Source organism: Neofelis nebulosa, chromosome 9 (assembly GCF_028018385.1).
Source record: "Neofelis nebulosa isolate mNeoNeb1 chromosome 9, mNeoNeb1.pri, whole genome shotgun sequence".
Taxonomy (NCBI): Eukaryota; Metazoa; Chordata; class Mammalia; order Carnivora; family Felidae; genus Neofelis; species Neofelis nebulosa.
Window position 1 is genome coordinate 134,896,432 of NC_080790.1, and position 22,452 is coordinate 134,918,883.

The 22,452-nt window shown below is 45.2% G+C and overlaps 1 protein-coding gene across 1 annotated transcript in view; it reads right to left on the reverse strand.

The window, feature by feature from the left end:
- Positions 1-1,803: 1,803 nt before the first annotated feature.
- The window catches only part of CBLN4 (cerebellin 4 precursor), a 62,574-nt gene continuing 41,925 nt past the window's right edge, over positions 1,804-22,452 (reverse strand). Inside the window, exon 4 of the mRNA XM_058686018.1 lies at positions 1,804-1,924. Coding sequence (XP_058542001.1) covers positions 1,839-1,924 — 86 coding nt within the window. The 3' untranslated portion in view covers positions 1,804-1,838. The remainder of the gene's footprint in view (positions 1,925-22,452) is intronic.

Here is a 22,452-nt window from a genome sequence, read left to right on the forward strand (position 1 = left end):
GTATTTTGTCCATTCAGTCTTTATGTTGCAAGTTTGTATTTTTCCTCCAACGGTACACAAAGCTACCTACCTACCCCCCCCACCCCTCACCCCTCCCCCACTGCTTTTGGAATTTGCTCCAATCTTAAATCCCTTCCACTATATTCAAACTTTGCTGTGCTTAACATTAAGCTGTGGTGCAGTCATATATTACGATGCCTGAGAAATATTCTCAAGGGCTCCAGTGCAAAAGGAAGTTGGTGATTCAGAGCAGGGAGCATTAAGGTTAATTACCTAATAATTTACTACAGTGAGTGCATCTGGAGACATTTTGATTTTCACTAATTGTGGTGTTAAACAAAGTAAACAACACTTTGTTCATCTTCCAGCTGCGGAAATGTGTCAAGGGGAACCTTTCCTGTGATTTATAACCCCTTGGTTTACCCTTGAGCACGGGCCACTTGATGGGAAGTTGGAAAGACCAATGGTTTTGCAGGCTCCATGGATTGGTTTAGTAAAGATTTCCCTTAATGTGACTGTAAGCTGACCAGCCTTTGCTCCACCGCTGGCTGTGACATTCAGAGAAACCAGGCACGAGCAATGCTAATGTGATTTGATGAGTCTTGGAGCAGCTGTTGTTAGTACGATCACCCTCTGTGCATGGGGGAAGGTTTAAGAAGGAGGGTGGGACGGGAACGCTAGAACGGGAACAGTTAGAATAAAATGGTCCAAGCGTCCTCCTCTCCATCTAACAAGAGATGATCAGTACTACTCTAGGAATTATTGTGTGACTTAAATGTGATACCTCATTTCTATGAGGGCATCTGAGAGTTTTGCAAACCCAACACCCTTCCTACTTCCCTTGATTTTCTCTTACCAAATTCACTTTTCTTCTTCTCTCAGCCTGAATAATTTGAATGGGGACTGACTCCCCATCTCTGGCTTCAAAGACAGACATTTGACCTCAACTTGGCCACAATGAGTCAGTTTGAGGGTGCACACGTCACCCGATCCAGACCAATTGAGCCAAATAAGGCCCAACTTAAGTTACCTTATTTTACTTTTCAGCAAAAGAGGAATGTTCAGTCTAAATTACTAAAAGAATTGGACATCAGATCAGAACAGACAGCAGCCACATCACCACCACCAGAGGAAACCCCAGTTAAGGAAGTCAACCAGACGAACGCCCGATTAAGGAGGCCAACCAGAGGAACCCAGACCGAGGCCCTGAAAGGAGGAAGATTGGGTTCTTATGACAGAGTTTCTGGATCCAACCATACCTGAAGCTAGAATATACTGAAACTCTGTGTTTCATAAACCAATAAATTAACTTCTGTGCTCATGAAAGTCGAAGCAAGGCTTTTGGAACTCGTAGCCTGCAGAGTTCTGGTACTTTAAGCAAAGCTTTAACATAGTTTGTGATAGATTAGACGGCACATAAAACTACTTCTTACCACTGAAGGCTCCGATACTCAGCCCAATTCTAAAGCCATGTTTATTTTCCAGATTGAAATAGCAGAGGTCCATGGAAAGGGGATCCATTTCCTAGTTTCTGATGTGGTTCAAAATCAAACAAATGCTCCTAATTTAGATCACCTCTTTGAAATAACAGAAAGGCCCAAAGGCGTTTAAAGTAGCAGTAATCTGGGGAGAGGGGAGTAGATTACAAGCAACAAAGGATCTTGGCCTTTGGTCAGATGCCTGGTGATCTAGAGGCCATTCTGTCCTGGCAATGTCAGCCTAGCCATTGCTAGTACAGAATTTAATCTCCTCGAGGACGGGTACTTTGTTCATTTATGCCGTCATAGTATAAAGTTTCACACATTCCATTTCTTACCTTTCAGAGCTCATTCCTGTCATCAGCTCTGTACAATAACCCATAAGACACACATCCTCTGACCACGGTAGTATTTGGAGCTCCACTTTCCAGATGAGGAAGCCAAAGCTGTAAGAGATGAAGTGAACAACAAAGTTTCATGCCATGCCCCAATCATTTGCTCAGCCACTTGCTTACTTACCACCACCCCCCGCCTGGGACAACTATTTAGCCTTTTGGAATTTCTCGTCCCTCATCCCTGGTATTACCATGACAACATTCCCCACCTCACTAGCTCCTGCAGTTTTAAAGATGATGGTGGATATAAGCACATCTAACACCAAGCCCCGATACAAAGGAAGAGTCTAGCAATGCTTGTTAACTTGGAATCCGTGGGCATGAATCAAACACCTGAGATGAAAAAAGTGTTGACTGGAAAGTTCTTCCTGGAAGACCTCATGTGACACACACTAGAAGTCTGTCAAGAATATTCTAGGTGGCCTGTTGGCATCAGCAAAAAATCAGAAGTGATGAAAAGATCTGCCCATAGACAGACACAGCAAAGTAAGCACACTCCCACGCTACAGAATTCTACCAAGCAACTAAATAAAAAGTTAGGCAATGCAGGGGTGCCTGGGTGGCTCAGTTGGTTAAGCATCTGACTTCGGCTTGGGTCGTGATGTTGTGATTGTAAGTTCGAGCCCCACATCAGGCTCTGTGCTGGCAGCTCAGAGCCTGGAGCCTGCTTCAGATTCTGTCTCTCTCTCTCTCTCTCTCTCTCCCTCTCTCTCTGCCCCTCCCTTGCTCGTGCTCTGTCTCTCTCTCTCTCTCTCTCTCTCAAAAATGAATAAACTTAAAACAAAATTTAAAAAACGTCAGGCAATGCAGTACACCCTGACACAGCAAGATCTAGAAGACATATTTTTGAGCAAGAAAAAAACAGTGACAATTATATGCACAAAAGAATAAGCAACACAGATTTGCAAAAGACATGCCTGTCTCCTTCCAAAGAATATACACGGAAATGCACTTGAAGAAAGGTTTGCAAGAACACGCACAACACCAATGTTTCAAGTACTAAATTGAGTGCAAGGGTCAAAAAAAAAAAGAAGCCAGTCCTATCTACTATATTTTAATTCTTAACAAAGAAAATCTGACCGTGAATTACTGAGGCAACTAAAAATTAACAACAAGGAAACACTTGAGGCGGTGGAAAGTAACCTCAGGTTGTTTCTAGCTAAAGATCACCTCCTTGATCTACACAGCGCTAAAATAACTAAGAATAAATAGGAAAAAGACACATCCAACCACTTGCTGAGATCAAAAACAAAAGGGTGAGAAACAAGCTGATTGACTGAATTCTTTTCGCTTTAAAATTTTCATTTTATTTTATTATTATTGTTGTTGTTGTTGTTGCTTTGAGCTGGCTGTGTCCCATATACACAGTGCAATTATCTTTCCTCAAAATATCATCACTCAGTGGAATGATCTCACCACGTGAAAAACAGGTTTGGCACAATCGTTGCATATTGTTGGGAAATTATCATCAGCTTTCTTTTCTCTCGAAAAAAATTTTTTCACAATGACACTGATGAGTTCTGTTGTTTTCCATACAATACTTTAACCCAGTTTAAATCCATAGTCTGCATGAAGTCCTTGAAGAGTGACATTAATGGAGGAAATATCCTTATAAGACAGAGCGCCGAATCCAAAATACGATTCTGCAGGACTTACCCCACGTGAACAAGTGCAGATTCCCCCAGCGCACCCCAAGCAACTTGCTCTTAGCTGCCCCGCACATACCCCTGCTGTGCGGTATATGAGTTTCTACTCTCATAAACCCTGCTTCTGGAGCCCCAAATCACATGGGCCAGTTTGTAGAAGGGGCTCCAAACCCACATGGCAGTTTATTCTCTCCCCTTGCCTGACTCTGCCCATTCTACTGGCTTTGGATACCATGTTTTGGCTGCACAAATGTATTTCTTTAGTCCAAATCCCCTTTCCTGAGTCTTCCGTTCATATGCCCATGGCTTCTTTGGCACCTTTACTTGGATGATACGTGTGTATCTCAAACTTAACATGTTCAGAGTGTAAACTGTGATTTTTTTCTCTCCTAAATCTCTCCTTGTTTCCCTTGTCTTAGTAAGTGGCCCCAACATCCAAAAGGTGAGAGTCATCTCTGACTCCACGGTGTCCCCTATGTATCGCCCACATTCACAGGCCCTACTGGGTTGACCTCCAAAGTGTCTCTCAAATCCATCCGCTTTCCTTCTTCTGCACTATCACCAGGAGGGAGTGAGCCACCACTGCCTCTCACCTGGTCTAGGGCCATCCCTCCCCACTTTCTTCCCATTCATCCTTGCCCCCCTCTTTCATACGATGCCACTCCTCAGGGGCTCCCTCTACTTGCTAGATGGGATGCTACCTGATTCATGAATCATTTAAGACAGCCAATTAGATCTTCAAGCGAAAAGAAAAAACAGAACAAAACACAGTATCACTCCTCTGCTTCTAATCTCCTCGAAGACTTTCCACTACACCTACCTTAAAACCCCAGCTCTCACTGGAGGCAGCAGGACGAGAGCCTGTATAAATCCCAGACCGCAACATACATCCTGGTCCCTGACGTCAGCACACTGTAATCTATAAGGTTCTCGAAACAATCTCTTTCCCCTGGATTTTTACATCCCTGGTTCTTTTTTGCCCTTCCCCATCAACCCCACGTAGAGCCTTCCACAATGCCCTTTAAAAAAATTTTTTTAATTTTGTTAATCTTTATTTTTGAGAGAGAGAGACAGCGCGTGAGCGGGGGGAGGAACAGAGAGAGAGGGAGACACAGAATCCGGAGCAGGCTCCAGGCTCCGAGCTGTCAGCACAGAGCCCAACGCGGGGCTTGAACCCACGGACCGCGAGATCATGACCTGAGCCGAAGTCAGACACGCAACTGACTGAGCCCCCCAGGTGCCCCACAACCACTCCCTTTAAACTAGGCTCCACCTGTTGGAAAAACCACTTTGTTTCCTTCGTACCACCAGTCACAAACTTTATTTACACTACCCTCGTGTTTATTTCCGCATTATCCATCGCTCCCACAAGAGCAGGAATCTTCTCTAGCTTATTTATGGCCGTAGACCCACTGCCAACCTGACCCAGAGTTGAGATGCAAATAATAGTTTGTGGAATAAATGACTCAGAAACCCATTTATGGAGTCCGGGGCTATGTGTTCAACACTTTGACGGGGGGCAGGGGGGAGGAAGTACTTTATAAAAGGCATAGAGTTAAAAGCCTCATCTCTGCCCTTAAGTATGGTGTATTCTATTGACGAGACAGAATCTACACAGTGAAAAGGTGAAGCCAACAACATAAGCCAGCAGATGCCTGAATATTCAATTTAAGTCTTAAATTTTACGCTTTTAGTCATGTGGAGTTGGCCAGACGAACTTCTGGCAGAGCAGGACATACAAACACTGTACCTACAAATAAAAGGGGTAAAGTCACAAAAGTTGGAGAGGTGAGAAATAATGAGCTCTGGGGTACTGAGGAACAGTTTTATGGAGGAGGCTGAATTTATACCAACCTAAGACAGGTCAGAATTAGTGGGAACTACTCAAAACCGCCTAGAGCTATAGCCTGATGGTCCTGGAGTAATGTAAAAAATAAAGAGCCCCTTCGCCTACCAAATAGCAAGACACTTTATTCTCTCTCCGGTATCTCCCGTACCGTGGAGTTCTGGCAACTTCCCAAATCAACGCAGAACTAGAATGCTGTCTAAGACTTCTTTAGCTCTCCCAAACTCCCAAGTCCCTCCCCCCCACCCACCATGCCTGCATGGTCCCCTGCTCCCCAACCCAGTGGCTGACTCAATTGAATTATTTTCTTTTTTTTTTTTTTTTAATTTTTTAGCGTTTATTTATTTTTGAGATAGAGAGAAACAGAGCACAAGCAGGGGAGGGGCAGAGAGAGAGAGAGAGAGAGACACACACACACACAGAATCCAAAGCAGGTTCCAGGCTCTGAGCTGTCAGCACAGAGCCCAACGCAGGGCTTGAACCCACAAACTGTGAGATCATGACCTAAGCTGAAGTCGGACACTCAACCAAACTGAACTGCCCAGGCGCCCCTATTTTCTTGAGGCTGAAGAGAGGGAAGGAAACCCTCTCCTGAGAGACAGTCGGCTGCCATCTCTGCCTTTTGTCTGGAGGGTTCTCCTCTCTCATCTTGCCCCTGCCAGCTCTAGCCAGTTTTGGATCATTGGCCTCTTTCCATAAGCAGTGACGAGTTGGGACTTGGTAAGACAGCGAGGACCCTACACTAAACCTCAGGAATCTTCCCAGCTAGAGGCAAACACATGTTCTCCATCTTCCCCACCTTGTTCACCTAGGGCTGTGACTGGTCCGAGATCCAAGGTCTTGCCTAACAGATGGATCCTGATGCAAAGTAACTTGGAAGGAATGGGAAAACATAAACAAATAAGAAATGCACATGTTTCACCAATCAACTATTTCTCTTAATAATAATTCCAGGAACCAATGGGGGAGGGAGCAAAGTTCAAACGTCCTCTATCTCTTCTGAGTCCACAGCTAAAATTCTTTCCATACTAGGCCCTCATGTGATTAATAAGAATACAGATCAAGAAATCAAGGTGTATTCCAAATGAAGAGAGGGAGAAAGCTTGGATTGAGGGAGAAAGCTCTACATTTGGTGCACTCAAAAGACAGTAAGGGGCAAAGGCGGCTCCAAAATGTCCATACAGGAAGAGTGCAAGAGTGGCAATTTGGTTGGAAGGGTGTACAAGAGGAACAGACGTCAGCCGTATCTGCATGGAAAGCGCACGGCTGTGACTCAGACCACTTGCTTCTTTAGGCTGGCGGGACTGTGGGAAATTACAGAAGGGACTGAATTTCCCTCCAGCCACCTCATCGCACTACCACTGATGAAGAGACAAGAGACAGGTGTAACCAAACTGAGGATGCCCACTGGAGTAGTGCGAAGGGAGGGCTGGAGACCCCAGGCAGAGGACAAGACAAGAACAGGTGAAGGCCTGGAATATGGTGGGAACAGTGGGAAGGAGAGGGAAGATCCAGGATGCCTTCCAGGGGGGAATTCAATAAGATGCAGTGACTGGATGCATTTTGGAGATGACGGAGACGGGCGAGTCAGAAATTCTCCAAGGCTGCGGGCTTGGCAGGCTGAGTGTATGTCAGGGAAGTCAAGAGGAGATACGAGGTTTGGGGAGCAGAGTGGTGAATTTGTTTCTCCACCTGCTAAATTTGAGGTAACAGCAGGATATACAGGTGAAAATGTCCAGTATATTATTAGAGATATAGGAGCCAGGTCCAAACAGAGTGCCTGGGATTTGTTAAAACAACACAGGCTGAAAAACTCACCTAAAACACACAGACACTGCAGTGCTTGGCTGAAGCCTCTGAAGCTTGCAAATTGTTCTCGGTTCTTTGCGATGCCCTGAGTTATAGATATATAGCCCCCAAGGCTTGTGACACCCAGGTCTTTCTAAACAAATAGCTATGAGTGCAAAGATTCAAAGGGTCAAGAAATGTATAGGAAATCTTCCAGTTCAGTCTGAGTTTGGGGCATCTGCCTCCTACCTGTATGATTCTTACCATATCTGGCTACTGCTATATATCTATCCATAGCAACAGAGCACCTGTTTACTGTTATTAATTTTTCATCTTTTTGTAAATCAGTAGTGGATTTTTTTACCTAAATAAATTTAATTTACAAAGCAGTACTACTGTGAGTGAAAAAAAATAGCATCATTTTTTATTAATAGAATACAATTGTAAAAATAGAACTAATGGGAAGGAAGACATTTGATTTAGCTGCTTGCTAACCGTTATGGTGGGCATTTGCCATTTTTTGCATACATGGCCTCTGAAAGTTCTTCCTTTATGGGGAAGTCCAAACTATAGGGCCTTGACTTCCAAAATGGGTGCTGAAGAAGCTCACAGCGTCCTCTCCCCATCCCCAGGCAAGTGACTTAGACTTAGCCAGTCAGATGCTCTCGCTCATGACCTTGAAACTTCAAAGGAAGGAATCAAGGACGAAGGGATAGTCATAATGAATTCACACTGAGGGATCCAAACAAGGGTGCAAGGTTCAGTGCAAATATCACCCACATGCCCGTGTAGCACATTTCCATTGTGTTTTCTTCCTTAATTTCTCAGATTTCTTAGACTTCCTTTGGTTGCAGATATGGTGAGTTGGAAAGCGTCACCCCCAAAAAATCATGTCCACTCAGAACCTCAGAATGTTTTGTTATTTGTGAACATGACCTTGCAGGTGAATTTGCCTAAAGGTCATTAGAGGAAATCCTGGGTTTGGGGTGGGCTCTAAATCCAATGCTTGTCATCTCTATAAGAGAGAGGACACCCAGAGACACGCAGAGAAGACAACGGGAAGGTAGTGGCAAAGACTGATGTGTTGACAAAGCTAAAGAACGTCAGAAGCCACTAGAAGCTGGACGAGGCAAGAAATGGTTCTCCCTAAGAGGCTTTGGAGGGAGTGTGACCCTGCTGTCACCTTGATTTCAGATTTCTGGCATCCAGAACTCTAAGAGAATAAATCTCTGCTGTTTTAAGCCACCTAGTTTACGGCAGGCCTGGGAAACTAACACACTGGGTTTGGGGATGTGTCTTCCGATTATATGGATTTCCATATATCTGAACTATGCCTTGGATGAAAACATATATTCATCCTGTTGGTAATTAGCATTTTTCTGGCCTTTGGGCCCTCACCTTCTGGGACCCACACAATTTATTTTTGGAAGTGGCTTCTGTTGTTTGCAACCAAGGACCAGGTTGAAATGCCTTCCAAGTGTATAAGCCTGGGATCCATTTCTTGCTAAAATGAAAGGAGCAATAGTTAAAGAGTAGTTGTAGTAGAACGGCACCAAATTTGACTTTCTCCTTGGGGCAACTGGAAAGACTGAAAGAATCTGAAAAGCAAGTCTGTGATTTGGTATTATTTGGTGCCACATCTCTTTTCTGCTCCAAGTCACCTAATATAACATTGGTGATATGTCTCACAACTTGGGAAATACCAATTGAGTAAATGCCCCAACTTCACAAATAGCGTGAATCTTGGTAAGGCAAAATAAAAGGGCTTGTCTATAATCCTACCGATAAGCCAGGAGGAGAGCCAAGCCCTTGACCCTGTTCTATATTGTCTCATTCAACACCCCACCCCACACTTTTACTACACTGCGCATATCTTCTTAGGGTTTCTATTAACTATATTTTCAGCTTCGGTAAACTTCATGCTCTATCATCCGCCCTTCATGCAAACAGAGTGAGGATACACCCTGTTCTAGAAAACTCTAGAATATGTCCGAGCTACCTTGCCTTGGCCTCCAGCCGCCCTCCATCAACTAGGGTGCTTTTCAAATGCAAGCCAACCAACCTAGAGTCTCTTACCCCCGTGCTCATTAGGCTCTCATACTCCGGACCAGTATCCACCTGCCCTGATCATCCCAGGGCCAGTACCAAACAACCCCATTCCCCAGGGCCCACCAAGATCATTCAGACCAGCCAGTCCTAACACATTTATCCTGCCTGGCCTGTTCGTTCCCTCAGAAACCACAGGAAAGGCTCTTGCCACACTTCCCCCTTTCTCCTTCCGCGTCTGACCAGCCTCAGTGTTTTCCAGTGTGGCTCCCTCCTCCTGGGGACTGTGAGTAACAAACTATCTTTTCAAGGGTAGTCGTGTCCCCATCCGTTGGTCTCGACTCCATCTCAAATTTTCTATTAGTACACTATATTTTAAGACAAGACTCTCAAGGAGGAAGTGTATGCCTTCAGCTGCCATTAACTGGGACAATTCTGATAACCTTGAACAGCATCAGGGTCGAGCACGATGACATTTACTTCGTTTACCATTGTCCCATTCTCACAGGAGATAAAGAATGTCCGGTGCATTCTTCGACACCACGCATTAGTACTAAAGTAAAAGCTTGTGAGGGAGGCAGCATAGCTCTGGAGGTGGCCTGCATGGTTTCAATCCAACCTTCACAAACAACTGGTTGTGGCAACTTGATCAGCAGTTAACCCGTCTAGTTCTGATTTTCCCTCTGTAAAATATCAGTACCACCCTCACAGGGTTCTTATGAGGACTGTAGGACCCCATGAAATTAAAGTGCATAGGACATGCCAGGGAAAGAGTAAAGAAGGGCTCGCTAGAAACTCCTAACTAGACCAATCAGTAACTCCAAATAATGCACATCAGAAAAGATGTCCCCAAATCCCACAATTATGGTGGCTTGCACTTGGTGGGAACTGAAAAGCTATTTGTCTATTGCCCAAAAAGAACTCATCTACTGCATTGACCATTTATTGAGTACCTTCAACATACCTTCCAATATACCTATGCCTGGCCATAGACAATGAACATATAAAAATAATTAAGTTCATTCTACTCCTTCTAAAGTATTCCAAACCTAGACTACTTCCAATGTAGGAGCCAAGAAAAGAATTCCCTTGATTGGAAGAGAATCTCACCTTTCGAAAAGGAAAAAAAAAAAAAAAAAAAACTGATTTCATTGAGTTTTATCTTTTGTACTCACCCAGAAATCATGATTTGTTAATGGCTCATGAGAAAGCACTCCAGCCCGTGTCACCGGACCATAGAAATCATGGTGACCTAGCAACAGCACAGCTACCTTATGTCCAGTCAAAGGTTCCAATAACTCATGATAACTCTGTAATGGCTTAACATCCAGGTCTGAAAAGAAAGGCTATTTTCCTGGAACCATTTACAGAAGCATTCTTCCAAAGTGATTCATTCTTGGTTGGAACTCTCTGGCATGTTTGGGGATCGTTTATCAAGTGTGTTTCAAACAAAGGTCTCTCTCCACACTTAGGATGTGGGGAAACAGCCCCTAACACAATAAAAATAATTCTAACCACCAAAGCAAGCAGACAGAGACTCTGGACAGTCAGCTATAGGTCAAAGCAGACAAAGTGAACATGAAGAAGCGGGCTTACGCCAGGGCTCCAGGGATGATCTTGTTCTTCAAAGAAGCACATTGCCTAGTTGCTCACTGCTGCTGAAAATCCCACCATTACAGCCCCATGAGAGTTCTGTTAGCTGTCTGCTTTGATCCTAATTAAAATGCAGAATCTGAAGGCTGCTGTTGAGAGACAACGCCCCATGAGCCTCTTGCATTTATTCATGTCTCGTGACTGCTGTTGTAATAGGCTATCCTTTCAAGGATTGTGTCCAGCCAACAGCCTTGGAAGAGAGGGATGGTGTCTCCTTGTAGAGCAATGGGCACGTGTGCTGTTCAAAATAATAAAGCTAATGGATCTCTCTGGGGCAAAGATTTGGGTTTCCTAAACTTAAGATTTCTCCCTTGTAACCCAGCCCATAATCCGTGGCACGTGCAGGCATCACCTGGCCCTCTTTGTGGTACCCTGTGGGACCTTACACTCGGAGAGCAAGCACAAATCCTGAGACTCTGGCTACTGCCATTGCTGTGAGTAGTAAATGGTCCTTTGTCTCTGACCCAGGACTCTTGTGTCTTCAACAACATCTGTAAACTGTAAAGTCCTTAACACCTGCTGTATCATTCGTGTTTCTTTATCAGTTGGAAGCTGGCTTTCAGGGGCATCTCTGTCAGCCTGTCCTCACATTTATAATATAAATAAAATGATATGCTTGCTATCTAGATAAGGTTCAGGACAAGTTACCTCAAGTCCTTTTTCAGGCAAGTTTCCTAAGTCCCTCTCACGTAGAAACTCATAGGGCCACCATTTCACGTAACTCAGCTACCCCAAACTGGGAGAAAGTTGAGACTGCTAAAGGCCCAGCAATCAGGAGAGAAGGAGCAGAGAATGAGAAGTGACAGAAAGTCTTCCAATTCTTGGCAGTTTTGTCAAAAGCCAACCCTGCCAAATATTATTATTTAATTCAAAGTCGTGATCGGTTCCAACACTCAGTTTAGGAATGCATCTTTAGTAAGAGTAAAGAATAAAGAAAAACTCAAAATCTTTTGTATCCTGTATTTGTTTATTTCAGACCAATCTAATTGTCATAATTAATTACCATGCTTAAATATTCTACTGGGATGCCAGGGGCTGCCAAACTACAGTGCACTGATGAGATCCAGCCCACTGCCAGTTTTCATAAAGATTTATTGGAACACACCCCACTCACTCATTTATCATCGGCTATGGCCGCTTTTGTGCTACAATGGCAGAAGTGAGTAGTCGAAGCAGGAACCAGATGGCCCGCAAAGCCTAAAGTATTTGCTGTCTGATCCTTTATAAAAGAAGTTTACTGACCCCTGGTAAACCCAAACTTTCTTCAGGTGCCCTTTCTAGCTGAGTTACTTTCACAAATAACAAAGCCGGTCCCCAACACCCCAATCTTTCCCCCTCTCCTGGAGTATTCCAGGTCCTCCCCCAGCTCTGTACATTTGCAGATAATATTCCCTCTGCCTAGAATTTTCCTTTAGTTTTAAACGTTTATTTATTTTGAGAGAAAGAGAGCACAGGAGGGGCAGAGAGAGAATTCCAAGCAGGCTCCACGCTGACAGTGCAGAGCCCAACATGGGACTCAATCCCACAAACTGTGAGATCATGATCTGAGCAGAAATCAAGAGTAGGACGCTTAACCGACTGAGTCACTCAGGCGCCCCACTGCCTAGAATTTTCTTTATCAGAGCAGACTCCTCACCCCACTCCCTTTTCACCATCTACAGAAGCCCACCCTCCTCAGGACTCAGGCAAAGTGTGGTGCTGGATCCTGTGTCCCACTAGCGTCACTGCTCTGCAGGAGCCCCAGGGTGGCATCCAGGCTGAGTGCAGGCCTCTCCCTGCCACCGTGAGGTCGGGCCAGAGCTCGCCTCCGGCACCGCCGCCTCCTCGTGCGCAGCCCCGACTCACTCCAGCTCTGCCTCGTGGCGACTGCACACGCCTCCCGCTTTCCTGCTTGCACACATCGCCCCTCCAGAAAGGCCTTTTCTCACCACCCTTTCTGACCTCCCCCACTGCCCAACTGCATTCCATCAAAATACTCTATTTCCTTCTCGGGAACGATCATCAGGCCCAATTGTCTTGTTCCTCTTTTCATCTGGCTGATTTTTCTGTCTCTTTTCACTAAAATAGAAGATCTGCAGGAGGCAAGAGCCCTACCTGTGTGTGGACATTTTCCCGGTGCCTAGAACACCGTCTGGATTCAATATACAGTAAAACCTTGGATTGCAAGTAACTCGTTCTGTGAGGCTTCTGCAAGACGAGCGAACAGTCGTAATAAATTTCAACTTGATAAACGAGTGATGTCTGGCAATACGAGTAGTACATGATGCCGAATGTCACATGATCACAACTGAGCCAATGGTTCCTCCCTCTCCCCCCCTCCCTCCCCCCCCCCCCCCACTCTCCCTCTCTCACTGCGGGATTGTGGGTGACCATCTCCCATGCTCGGATGTTCAGTCTCAGGTCATGGTGTTTGGCAGAAATCAGTGATTTCTCAGAACTTTGGAAGGTGCCCACAACTGGCACTAAGGTATTTTTTGTCACTTCCAAGCACCTGTGAACTGTCCTCTGCTTTTCCAGACAAGAGTCAGCCTAGGAATGCTTTGCTTCATGCCAGGTCAGGCTGCCTACAGACCTAGACCCTTTCCTCTGCTGCCTTATTGCCAGTCACATTGCATACAGTACATGACAAGAGTTTATTAATAATACTGTACTATAGTCAACATCCGTGTGAGTGTATACAGTGGCCCCCATGCAGAAAAAGTTTCCATCGAGCCAATGGACAGCAGTGACTCCGTTAGTGATCGTGAAAATCGTCCTACACAATAACCCTCCTCTCTCTTGTCTCCCTCGCACCAGCCATGAAGGTTTTCAAAGGGAGGCGCAGGTTAATTTGTTTATTTTTCTTTATATTTTGTATTTGTTAAATTATTTTGCATTATATTACAGCATTGTAATCATTTTTATATGAATAGTTTTGGGCTGTGGAACGAATCATCTGAGTTTCCATTATCCCTTTACGGGGAAATTCGTTTTGAGATACAAAGGCTTTGGATTACAAGCGTGTTTCCGTAACGAATTATGCTCGCAAACCAAGGTTTTACTGTGTATCTGTTGGTGGAGTAGGCAAATGTCTCTCAGTGCGTGGATGCAAGTTTGAAGGGAGGCCCAGAGCTGCTGGTCAGGGAGGCAGGACCTAATCTATGGCGCTGACAAGATTCACTTTCACGCCTGGATGGCATCAAGCTGGCATAATGCTGTGCCTCCCAACCTTGGCTGCACAGTGTAATCAAATGAGCAACGAATAAATAAACAAACAAACAAGACCTGAGCCCCTCCCTCTCCCCCTAGAGATCAGAATTAAATTGACATTGAATTTTTGCAAGGGTTCCTGCAATTATAATGCACCGCAGAGGGTCAGCACCACTCTACCTCACTTGGTACCCAGGAAGGAGAACAGACACCCAACGCGGGGATTAGAGAGGCTTGTGTTACACAAATGAGAAAATGAGCAAGGCAGGAGGGAGGGAGGAAAAACAAGGACATGTGTGGCCCCGTGATGACGGTGTATCTGGAGTCAAAGGCCTGTGACTAGCCCATCTCGGGGCACCTGTAGCCAGAGACAGGCAGAAAGACCGACGGGCACAGAGATCGGACTTGAAAGGAATACAGATGGCCGGCCAACACACCAACGTATGCTCAACATCACAGCGATCACAAAGTCAGCCGCCAGGTGCCTTCTTTTTTTTCCTATCAAGTTGGAAATTTAACAAACAATTAAATTTTTCTAATTTTAAAATCTTGAACTTTGCTGCATAATACTGGCAGTACCCAGGGCTGGTGCAGAGGTAAAGAGATAGACACCCGCAACCTGAGTGAGGTTTAGAGGGCGGCCTCCAAGACCCCAGTTCACAGTGACAGGGCGTAACCCCCAAGGTCCCTTCATGGCACAAATTCCATGGCTCCAGCCACACCGACTGCCGTGCTGTTTTGCGAAGCGTCAAGGTCCTTGGGGCTCACACCTTGGGTCTCTGTATCAGCTGTTCCCTCCACCCGCAATATCCCACAAGGAATGGCATAACGGTCCTGCTAAAATGCCCTTCCTTTAGAGAGGCGTCCCTGACCAGGCCATCTAAAGGGAGCCATCCCCATCGCTGGCCCCTGACTGGCCCTTATTTTGCTTTGCCCCACTTATCACCACTCCTGTTAAGTCCCACCTACTGTCCACCCACATAATATTTGCAGCCTCGTAGATGGAGGCTGGGGGCAGGGCTCACCCAGTAGGTATGCTGAAGGCTCAGAACGCAGCTTGCAACTTCACAGGGAGTCAGACAGTCAGATGAATGAGGGACTGTTTTGTTCAGAGCTGCATCCCTAATATTGAGAAAACTGTGTGGCACAAAATAGAAACTCCCTAAATACATTTGGAAGGAAGGAGGGAAAAGGGAAAGGAAGAAAGGGAGGGAAGCAAATAGACTCGGGACACTTCTCTGAGCATGACACTCAGCAGGAGGGAAAACGAAAAGGCATCCGTGCAAGATGAAACGGGGAAAGAAGCACCAGGAGAGAAACACACGACGCAGGGCAGGGGCGCGGGGGGCGACGCGAGATCACGGCCACCGTTCCACCAGGGTCCCTCATCTCTGGGCGCGAGCCTTTGACCACCAGCCACGTACAGCTGACCCTACTCAGGTCAGTGAGTGAACGAACATCCGTGTGAGGACCTCCAAAGGGCCCCATGCCTCGGAGCAAGGCTCCCCAGTCACCATGTTTAACTGATGACTGACACCCGGAAACTGCCACCCCAAATACCGGCGATCCCAGCAGGGCGTTTCATAGCAGAACGGTAAAAAGCATGAACGCCGAGGTTCCCTCTCACCAGGCATGACAGCTTGGGCGGGTCTCTACATTCAGAGCCTCAGTTTCCTCATCTATAAAATGGGATGATAAGAATTATTATTGTACGTCCCTCATGGGAATGATAACGGGGTGAATGAGTGCTTATTTGTAAAACACATAGAATCGTGCCTGAGACACAGGAACCACCAAGCATGGCGACTTGGGGATGGAACCGCCACGGGTCACCTGTCCCCTCTCCCATGACACCGTGTAATAATTACAGCTAATCTCTAGTATGTCCTCCCTATTAGCCAGGCATGGCCCTAAGCCCTTTACATGCATTATTTTAGTTAAGCCTGATAAGCCTCAGCGGGTAGTTATTGCCATTTCGAACTAATAAGTGAGGAATAGCAAAGAAAGACTTGTCTAAGATCACACAGCGGACAAGTCTCAAAGCCAGTGTTTAAGCTCACTCGGTTCTGGCTTTAGATCCATGTGCCAGTAAGTCAGTGAATGAACAGACCCAAATAAAGCAGCACATCGGGAAACTGCCAGGCCAACCCTGAGCGGGGAGGGAAACATTAATGGCCCCGGTGCACCCCTCCCTTAGGACAGCTGGTTTTATATAACAACCTCGAACATGGTTACACACTTTTAAAAAATTGAAATTATTCCCCAGGGCACTTCAGCTGAACCTTCTCTTCAACTCCTTTATTAACACATAATAAAACACCAAACCTAGATATTAAAGCCTCGCAGAAACGCCTCCCTCAGTCCGCCACTTGCGTGCACGCTGTCCCTGGCAGGTTCACGGATTTCTGTGCCCGATGTTACGGGGGAGATGCTAACAAAGGCAGGCCCAACCCAGCCTATGTTCATCAATGAAAGGTGATTTATTAGAAAAAAAAAAAAAAAGAGAGAGAGAGAGAGAGAGACAACAACCAGCTTCCAAGAGATGGCCCTGGCAACCGAATTTGCAATTAAAGCTGAACTGTGCAATCTTTGCATTTAAAGGGAAATCGATGGCATTGATTGAGTCCAATAAGGCAGCCACATATGAACGCATTACAGATCTGCCGGCCGCGAAACATGGTTTTGAAATAAAACATATAAAAATCGCTGTGAGCATTTTATGGCCAAACATGATAGCTGGGTTACCCGATGGGGAAGCTAAAAAGTGCTCATTTTATCAGGGGAATGGGGTGCAAACACTTTGAATGCGGTCTTTGCTGGCGTTCTTTGCTCTGTAGTCGCCTCTGCTGCCAGTAATTTGCTGGAGGGTTTATTTAACAGGGAGGATTTGAATGGATTCTCACTCCCTTTCCTGGGGTTGCACACAGCAGTGGATTAAGTTAGTGCCAAAACCTTAAAAGACTCCAACCAAGGTAATCAGTTTAGGGGGATTTAGGCCACATGGGCTCCAGATCTGGTTTTGCAAGGCAATTGTAAGTCTCCAGTCAGCTGGGTTTGAGAATTACACCTCTTTTCACTGGGAGGAAATTTAGTAGTGACAGGAAGGCTGGCAGACTGGGGAATTATCTTCCAACGTTAGCAGCATCGTTGCGGGCGGCACTGAATTTCAGTCTTAATAGTTTTATCAGTCTTTGGGAGGTGGAATCTCAGTAATTAAAGGGCCATCCAGCTCCCCAGCCCCAGCATACGCGGGGATATTTACACGTGTCAGTTGCTATAAATTATACAGAAAGAAAGTGCTGAGGCCACGTTGAGTATGTTGCAAGAACATCTATTCAAAGAAACTGGTTTTTTACAAGTAATGCGTCAACCCAGACACCAGCAAAAAGCTGCTTGGAAAATAGTTATTCTCAACCGGCACAGTTTGTTGTTTTTTTTTTTTTTTTTGGTTTTTTGGGGTTTTTTTTGTTTTTTTAAGGGAGCCCCTGGAAAGCCTCAGAGAAGAAGCGATTTTCCATGTGACACACTAAGATGGAATTTCAGGTTTAACTTAGTTACGTGGGGGTGTGGGGCTTTTCTGTTGCTTATGGCTTCATAATATAACCTGGCGATATTTTCATCCCATTACTAAGGTTTCCATTAAATCTGATGCAGGGAAAAAGAGAAGCCTCACAAGAACTGAAGAAAACACAGGTAATTTTCATATCTCTAAACGAAAGTGATGTGGGATGAAAACCATAAGCTGCAAATAATTCCCAGGGATCCTGGTTGAATTGATCTCTCGAGTTGAGCAAAACTACAAATACGAACTAAACTAAATAATGACAAAGAAGTCTATAAACCCAGGAGCTAAAGCTTCGCTTTGATTTTGTTGCTTTTTAAAACACAGAAGCCCATTTATTCATTCCACAAATATTTTGGGCGCACCTACTATGTGTCAGATACAACTCATAATACTGAGGGTAGAGCAGTGGACAAAACGGACACAAATCGCTGATATCCTGAAGCTTACGCGCTGCAGGAAAAGCTGATACGCAACTAACAAGGACGGCATGTCAGTATTTAGATAAAGCCACAGGCTGCAGCCAGCACACATCTGTGAATTACACGAAGGTGCCCCGCTCTGGGGGAATCAATTAGAAAAAGATGTCCCTCCCTCCCCCTCCAGACACCAGAAGTGCACGAGAGGCAGAGTGCAGGCTGGAGTCCAACCTCCCTCAGGCGTCCTCTTTTATGGAGCACATAGCTAGCAGCTGGCATCACAGCGGTTACAGGTGGTCAGGAAAACCTTTTGAAACGATATCGGACATGGATGAGGAAGCAAGTCATTCTGATATCTGAGGGAAGAGTGTTATAGGCAGAAGGAACAGCAGGTGCAAAGGTCCTGAGGCAGCATGCCCCACGGGTTCATGGTAGAACAAAGAGGCAGAGGGGCTAAGTGGACCAGTCATATCTCCTTCATCAAGAACTCTAAATAAGACCCAGGTACTTTCCTTTTAGGACGTATGAGACCCAGCTGGCTGCTGCAGACCGGCTTTGAAGAGACGTCTTGTTCTTTGATGATCGGATATTAAGTAAAAAAAAAAAAAATTTTTTTTTAACTTGTGTGGTCTTGTTTCTACACGACACACCAGGAATCCGGACCTGGTCTTGAACATTCACTCGACAAACACATTCTGAATATTTACTACGAACAAAGTTCTCTGCCAGGCGATGAGTAAAAACCTGAACACTGCTCTCATGACACCTGTAGGCCAGCACGTGGGGGAAGTGTAAACAAGCAGAAATTGTAAATTATAGACACTGTTAAAGGCTAGAAGAGAAGCAGCATGTGTGGGTTGCAGAAAGCAGGCAGGCACGGAGGGGGGCACCCACTTGATACAGGAAAGGCTACACTGATGATGCATTCTTGAGAAAGTGGGGTGAGGGAGGCGATCCCGGACATACAGAGGAGCAAAGGTGCTTAAGTGGGAAAAACCTTGATCTGTTGGAAGAACAGAGAGAAATCCAGCAGGGCCAGAAATACGCATGGAGAGGAGAGACACTGGAACAGAGGCAGATCTCGGTGGCCCTTGCAACTTCTGGGAAGGATCCTGCAGCACTCTGCTGTGTGCAGTGGGTCATAGGAAGCCACGGGGGTAGTAAGCAAGGGAGGAGGGCGATCTGATCTTTTCATGCTGCCACACTTGATCCTCCCTGGGGAAGAGCTTCCCAAGTACTTTAGTCCGTTCAGGCTGCTATAACAACAACAAAAAAAACCCACAAAGTGGCTTAAACGAGACACTGATTTCTCATAATCCCGAGAGAAAGTCCCTGAGCAATGTGCCCGCAGATTCGGCCCTTAGCCAAGACCCTCTTCTGGGTTAGTAGACAATCATCTTCTCATTGTGTCTTCACATGGCAGGGGGGCAGAGAGAGAAGCCCCAGTCTGACTGGGACCGTCCAACTTCATGCCTTTTGCCCCTACCTAATCGTGAAAAGTATCCTCTTTCCCTGCCCACAGTTTGCACACAGAAAATAACATGGTTCCCCACATACAAAGGACATGTCTCATCAAGTCCAATGCAGAGTTTCCCTCCAGCCTTGGAATAAGTTACTGTTTCTTTCGTTGAGCCCCGGATAACGTAGCAGCTCGCATTCAGTGGCCAGGCTGTATGAAATACATAGAGTATTAAGTTCTAGAATGGTTGTATGAGATACTTGAAAATGATAAAACAGACTGGGAGCAAAGGAGATGAAGTTCTTCCATTGCATGCTGATTCCAGGCAGAAATGCATTCGTTAGAATTTCTGGCTATATCAGCTGCGCGATTTAAATCGTTTCTCTCTCTCTCTCTCTTGCTATGTCTATCTCTCTCTCCCCTCCTCTCACCACCCGCCCCCAAGGAGAGCTCATAGTTGAATTCTGGAAGGCTAACTGTTAATACGAGGAGACCAAACCACAGCTGTCTCATGAGGCTGTGAGATTATTCATGAGAAACGCTTGGTACAGTTTCTGGCATATAGGAAGATTTCGGGGGAAACTATTGTTTTTGTCATCATTATACGTTTGAATTATTTTCCTGGCTTAAATAGGAACCAATTTCTCATCACAGTTTGCACCTCTCGCTCTATTTCGATATGGGTATATGTAATTTTTTCCAAACAGGGTTCTTTTGGGTAAGAGCAGAGTAAAGATAGAATGACTGAGACTAGGGGCGCCTGGGTGGCGCAGTCGGTTGAGCGTCCGACTTCAGCCAGGTCACGATCTCGCGGTCCGTGAGTTCGAGCCCCGCGTCAGGCTCTGGGCTGATGGCTCGGAGCCTGGAGCCTGTTTCCGATTCTGTGTCTCCCTCTCTCTCTGCCCCTCCCCCGTTCATGCTCTGTCTCTCTCTGTCCCAAAAATAAATAAAAATCGTTGAAAAAAAAATTATAAAAAAAAAAAAAAAAAAAAAAGAATGACTGAGACTAATCTCAAAAGAATTATAATTTACAAGGATAGGGGTTTGGGGGTCGTTGTTTGGTTTTTGTGTTGGTTTTTGTTTGTTTTGGTTGGAAATGGCACTCCAAGCAAAAGAAACAGCAAGAGCAGAGAGAGAGAAGAATGAAAGTTTGTGCACTGCAGGAAATGGCTAGTATTTCTAGCGTGGCAAGGGCATGTGAATCATGGAGAAGGATGGCTGGAGACAGGATCAGAAAGACTGACAGGGAGCATCTTGCAAAGATCATTGAATGCCAGGCGACAGAGTTTGAATTTCAACCAATGGGCACCGGGGAAACTTTGAAGGTTTTCAATGCAATGGAGCAACATAGTCAGTTGCATTGTTTGATAAATAAAGTTATAAGAGAAAGTTAAGAGATGTCAGCAGAGGGTAAGACTGGAAGCGGGGAGACTCGGCCGGGTGGCCACTGCCCTAAACTGGGAGAGAGGTAACTGGCCAAACCATAAAGGTAGAGACCCGGAAAGAGAGAAACTCACTCATTTCTCATGTACATAATGTTCACCTGTGCCTTCCATTCACTCCTGCCTCACTTTGACCCCCTTTCCCATCTCATCTTGCATTTGAAGAGATGGCCAAGTCTGATCCAAAGTGAAAAATGGAAAAGTCTAAACACGTTTCCTCTTATCACATGTATTGATATGATAACAACGGCCATTATGCAATAGTGTTCTCTGTGTGTCTAGTGCTATTGTGAGTGGTTTTTTTTTTTTTTTACATCTTGATGATCACATTTGTTGAAACAGTTGGAAAAAAATGAAAATGCCCTTTAGCTTAAGAATTGTTGAGTTATCTGCGAATCAACTCATTTCAGGAGTGGAAGAATCCTGGATCATTTCTTAATGTCAAAATGTATGCAGGGTTCTCTTCTGTGTCTTCTGCATTTGAAGAGGCAACCAAAGTCTCCTACCTTCCATCCACGATAAATTCTTTGTTTCAGCCAACTCTTCATGGGGCGCGGCTAGTATGACCATCTCCACAGAGAGCATTGGAATATTCCATTTTGTTGATTTATATATCTCTTCATATGTTTCCTCATCAATTTCTCTAGTAGTCACAGTTTCTTCCACGTCTCCCAGTATCATATTTAAACAGTGATCATAAGCATGGAATCTGCCTCGAAACGCTCTGTCATTTCTCGTTTTCACATAAATTCGCTCATCCAGGCTGGGCCTGATGAGATCCAAGGGCTCTTCTACGGTGTTGGTGGTTTGTTACTGGTCCACTCCATGTTTCCAACCCCATAAGTGCTTTATTTTTATTATCTGATTCAATCCTTATGATGATTCTATGACATATGCATTATTACTATTCCCGTTTTGCAGATAAGAGCACCGAGGCACAAGATCATGCATTGAGTAAGAGGGAGACCAGGATTCAACTCTAACTCCAGAACCTGCCCTCTTAATGTTCCCCCTCCCACTTTCTGATGTAAAGAGTTCAGTCTGGACAGCTTATTGTTGAGCACATACATGGTACTGGTGAGGGACAGGCATGGTACGGTATTCCGCATCTCCAAGCAGGAAAAAATCTACTTTCAAGACAATGTTATTTTCAAGGGCACAAATCAGTCTCTACAATTTCTTTTTAAGGAATTATCTCTAGTAAATCCATTTAAAAATGGTTTGTCTTCTGCCTTGAAACTGGTTTATTCTATCAAGAACACAACAAGGAGCAAAGACGGGGAGAAGGTATCAATGCTTTGTTGTCATTTTTTTATTTGGGGGATGATCGGTCCAGGTCCTCTGATGGAGACGTCTCTCTCAACATCCCTTGGACAAGAACTCAGATTTTCCCACACCAAAATCTTTCCGGTGCCAAGAGCAGACTTTTCCTCCAAATCCCAGCTCTTTTCGCCACCTTTCCTTCTCCATGCCCTTGAGCCCATCAGGTCTCCAGGACTACAATGACCGTCCAGCTTTTGTGCTGTTTA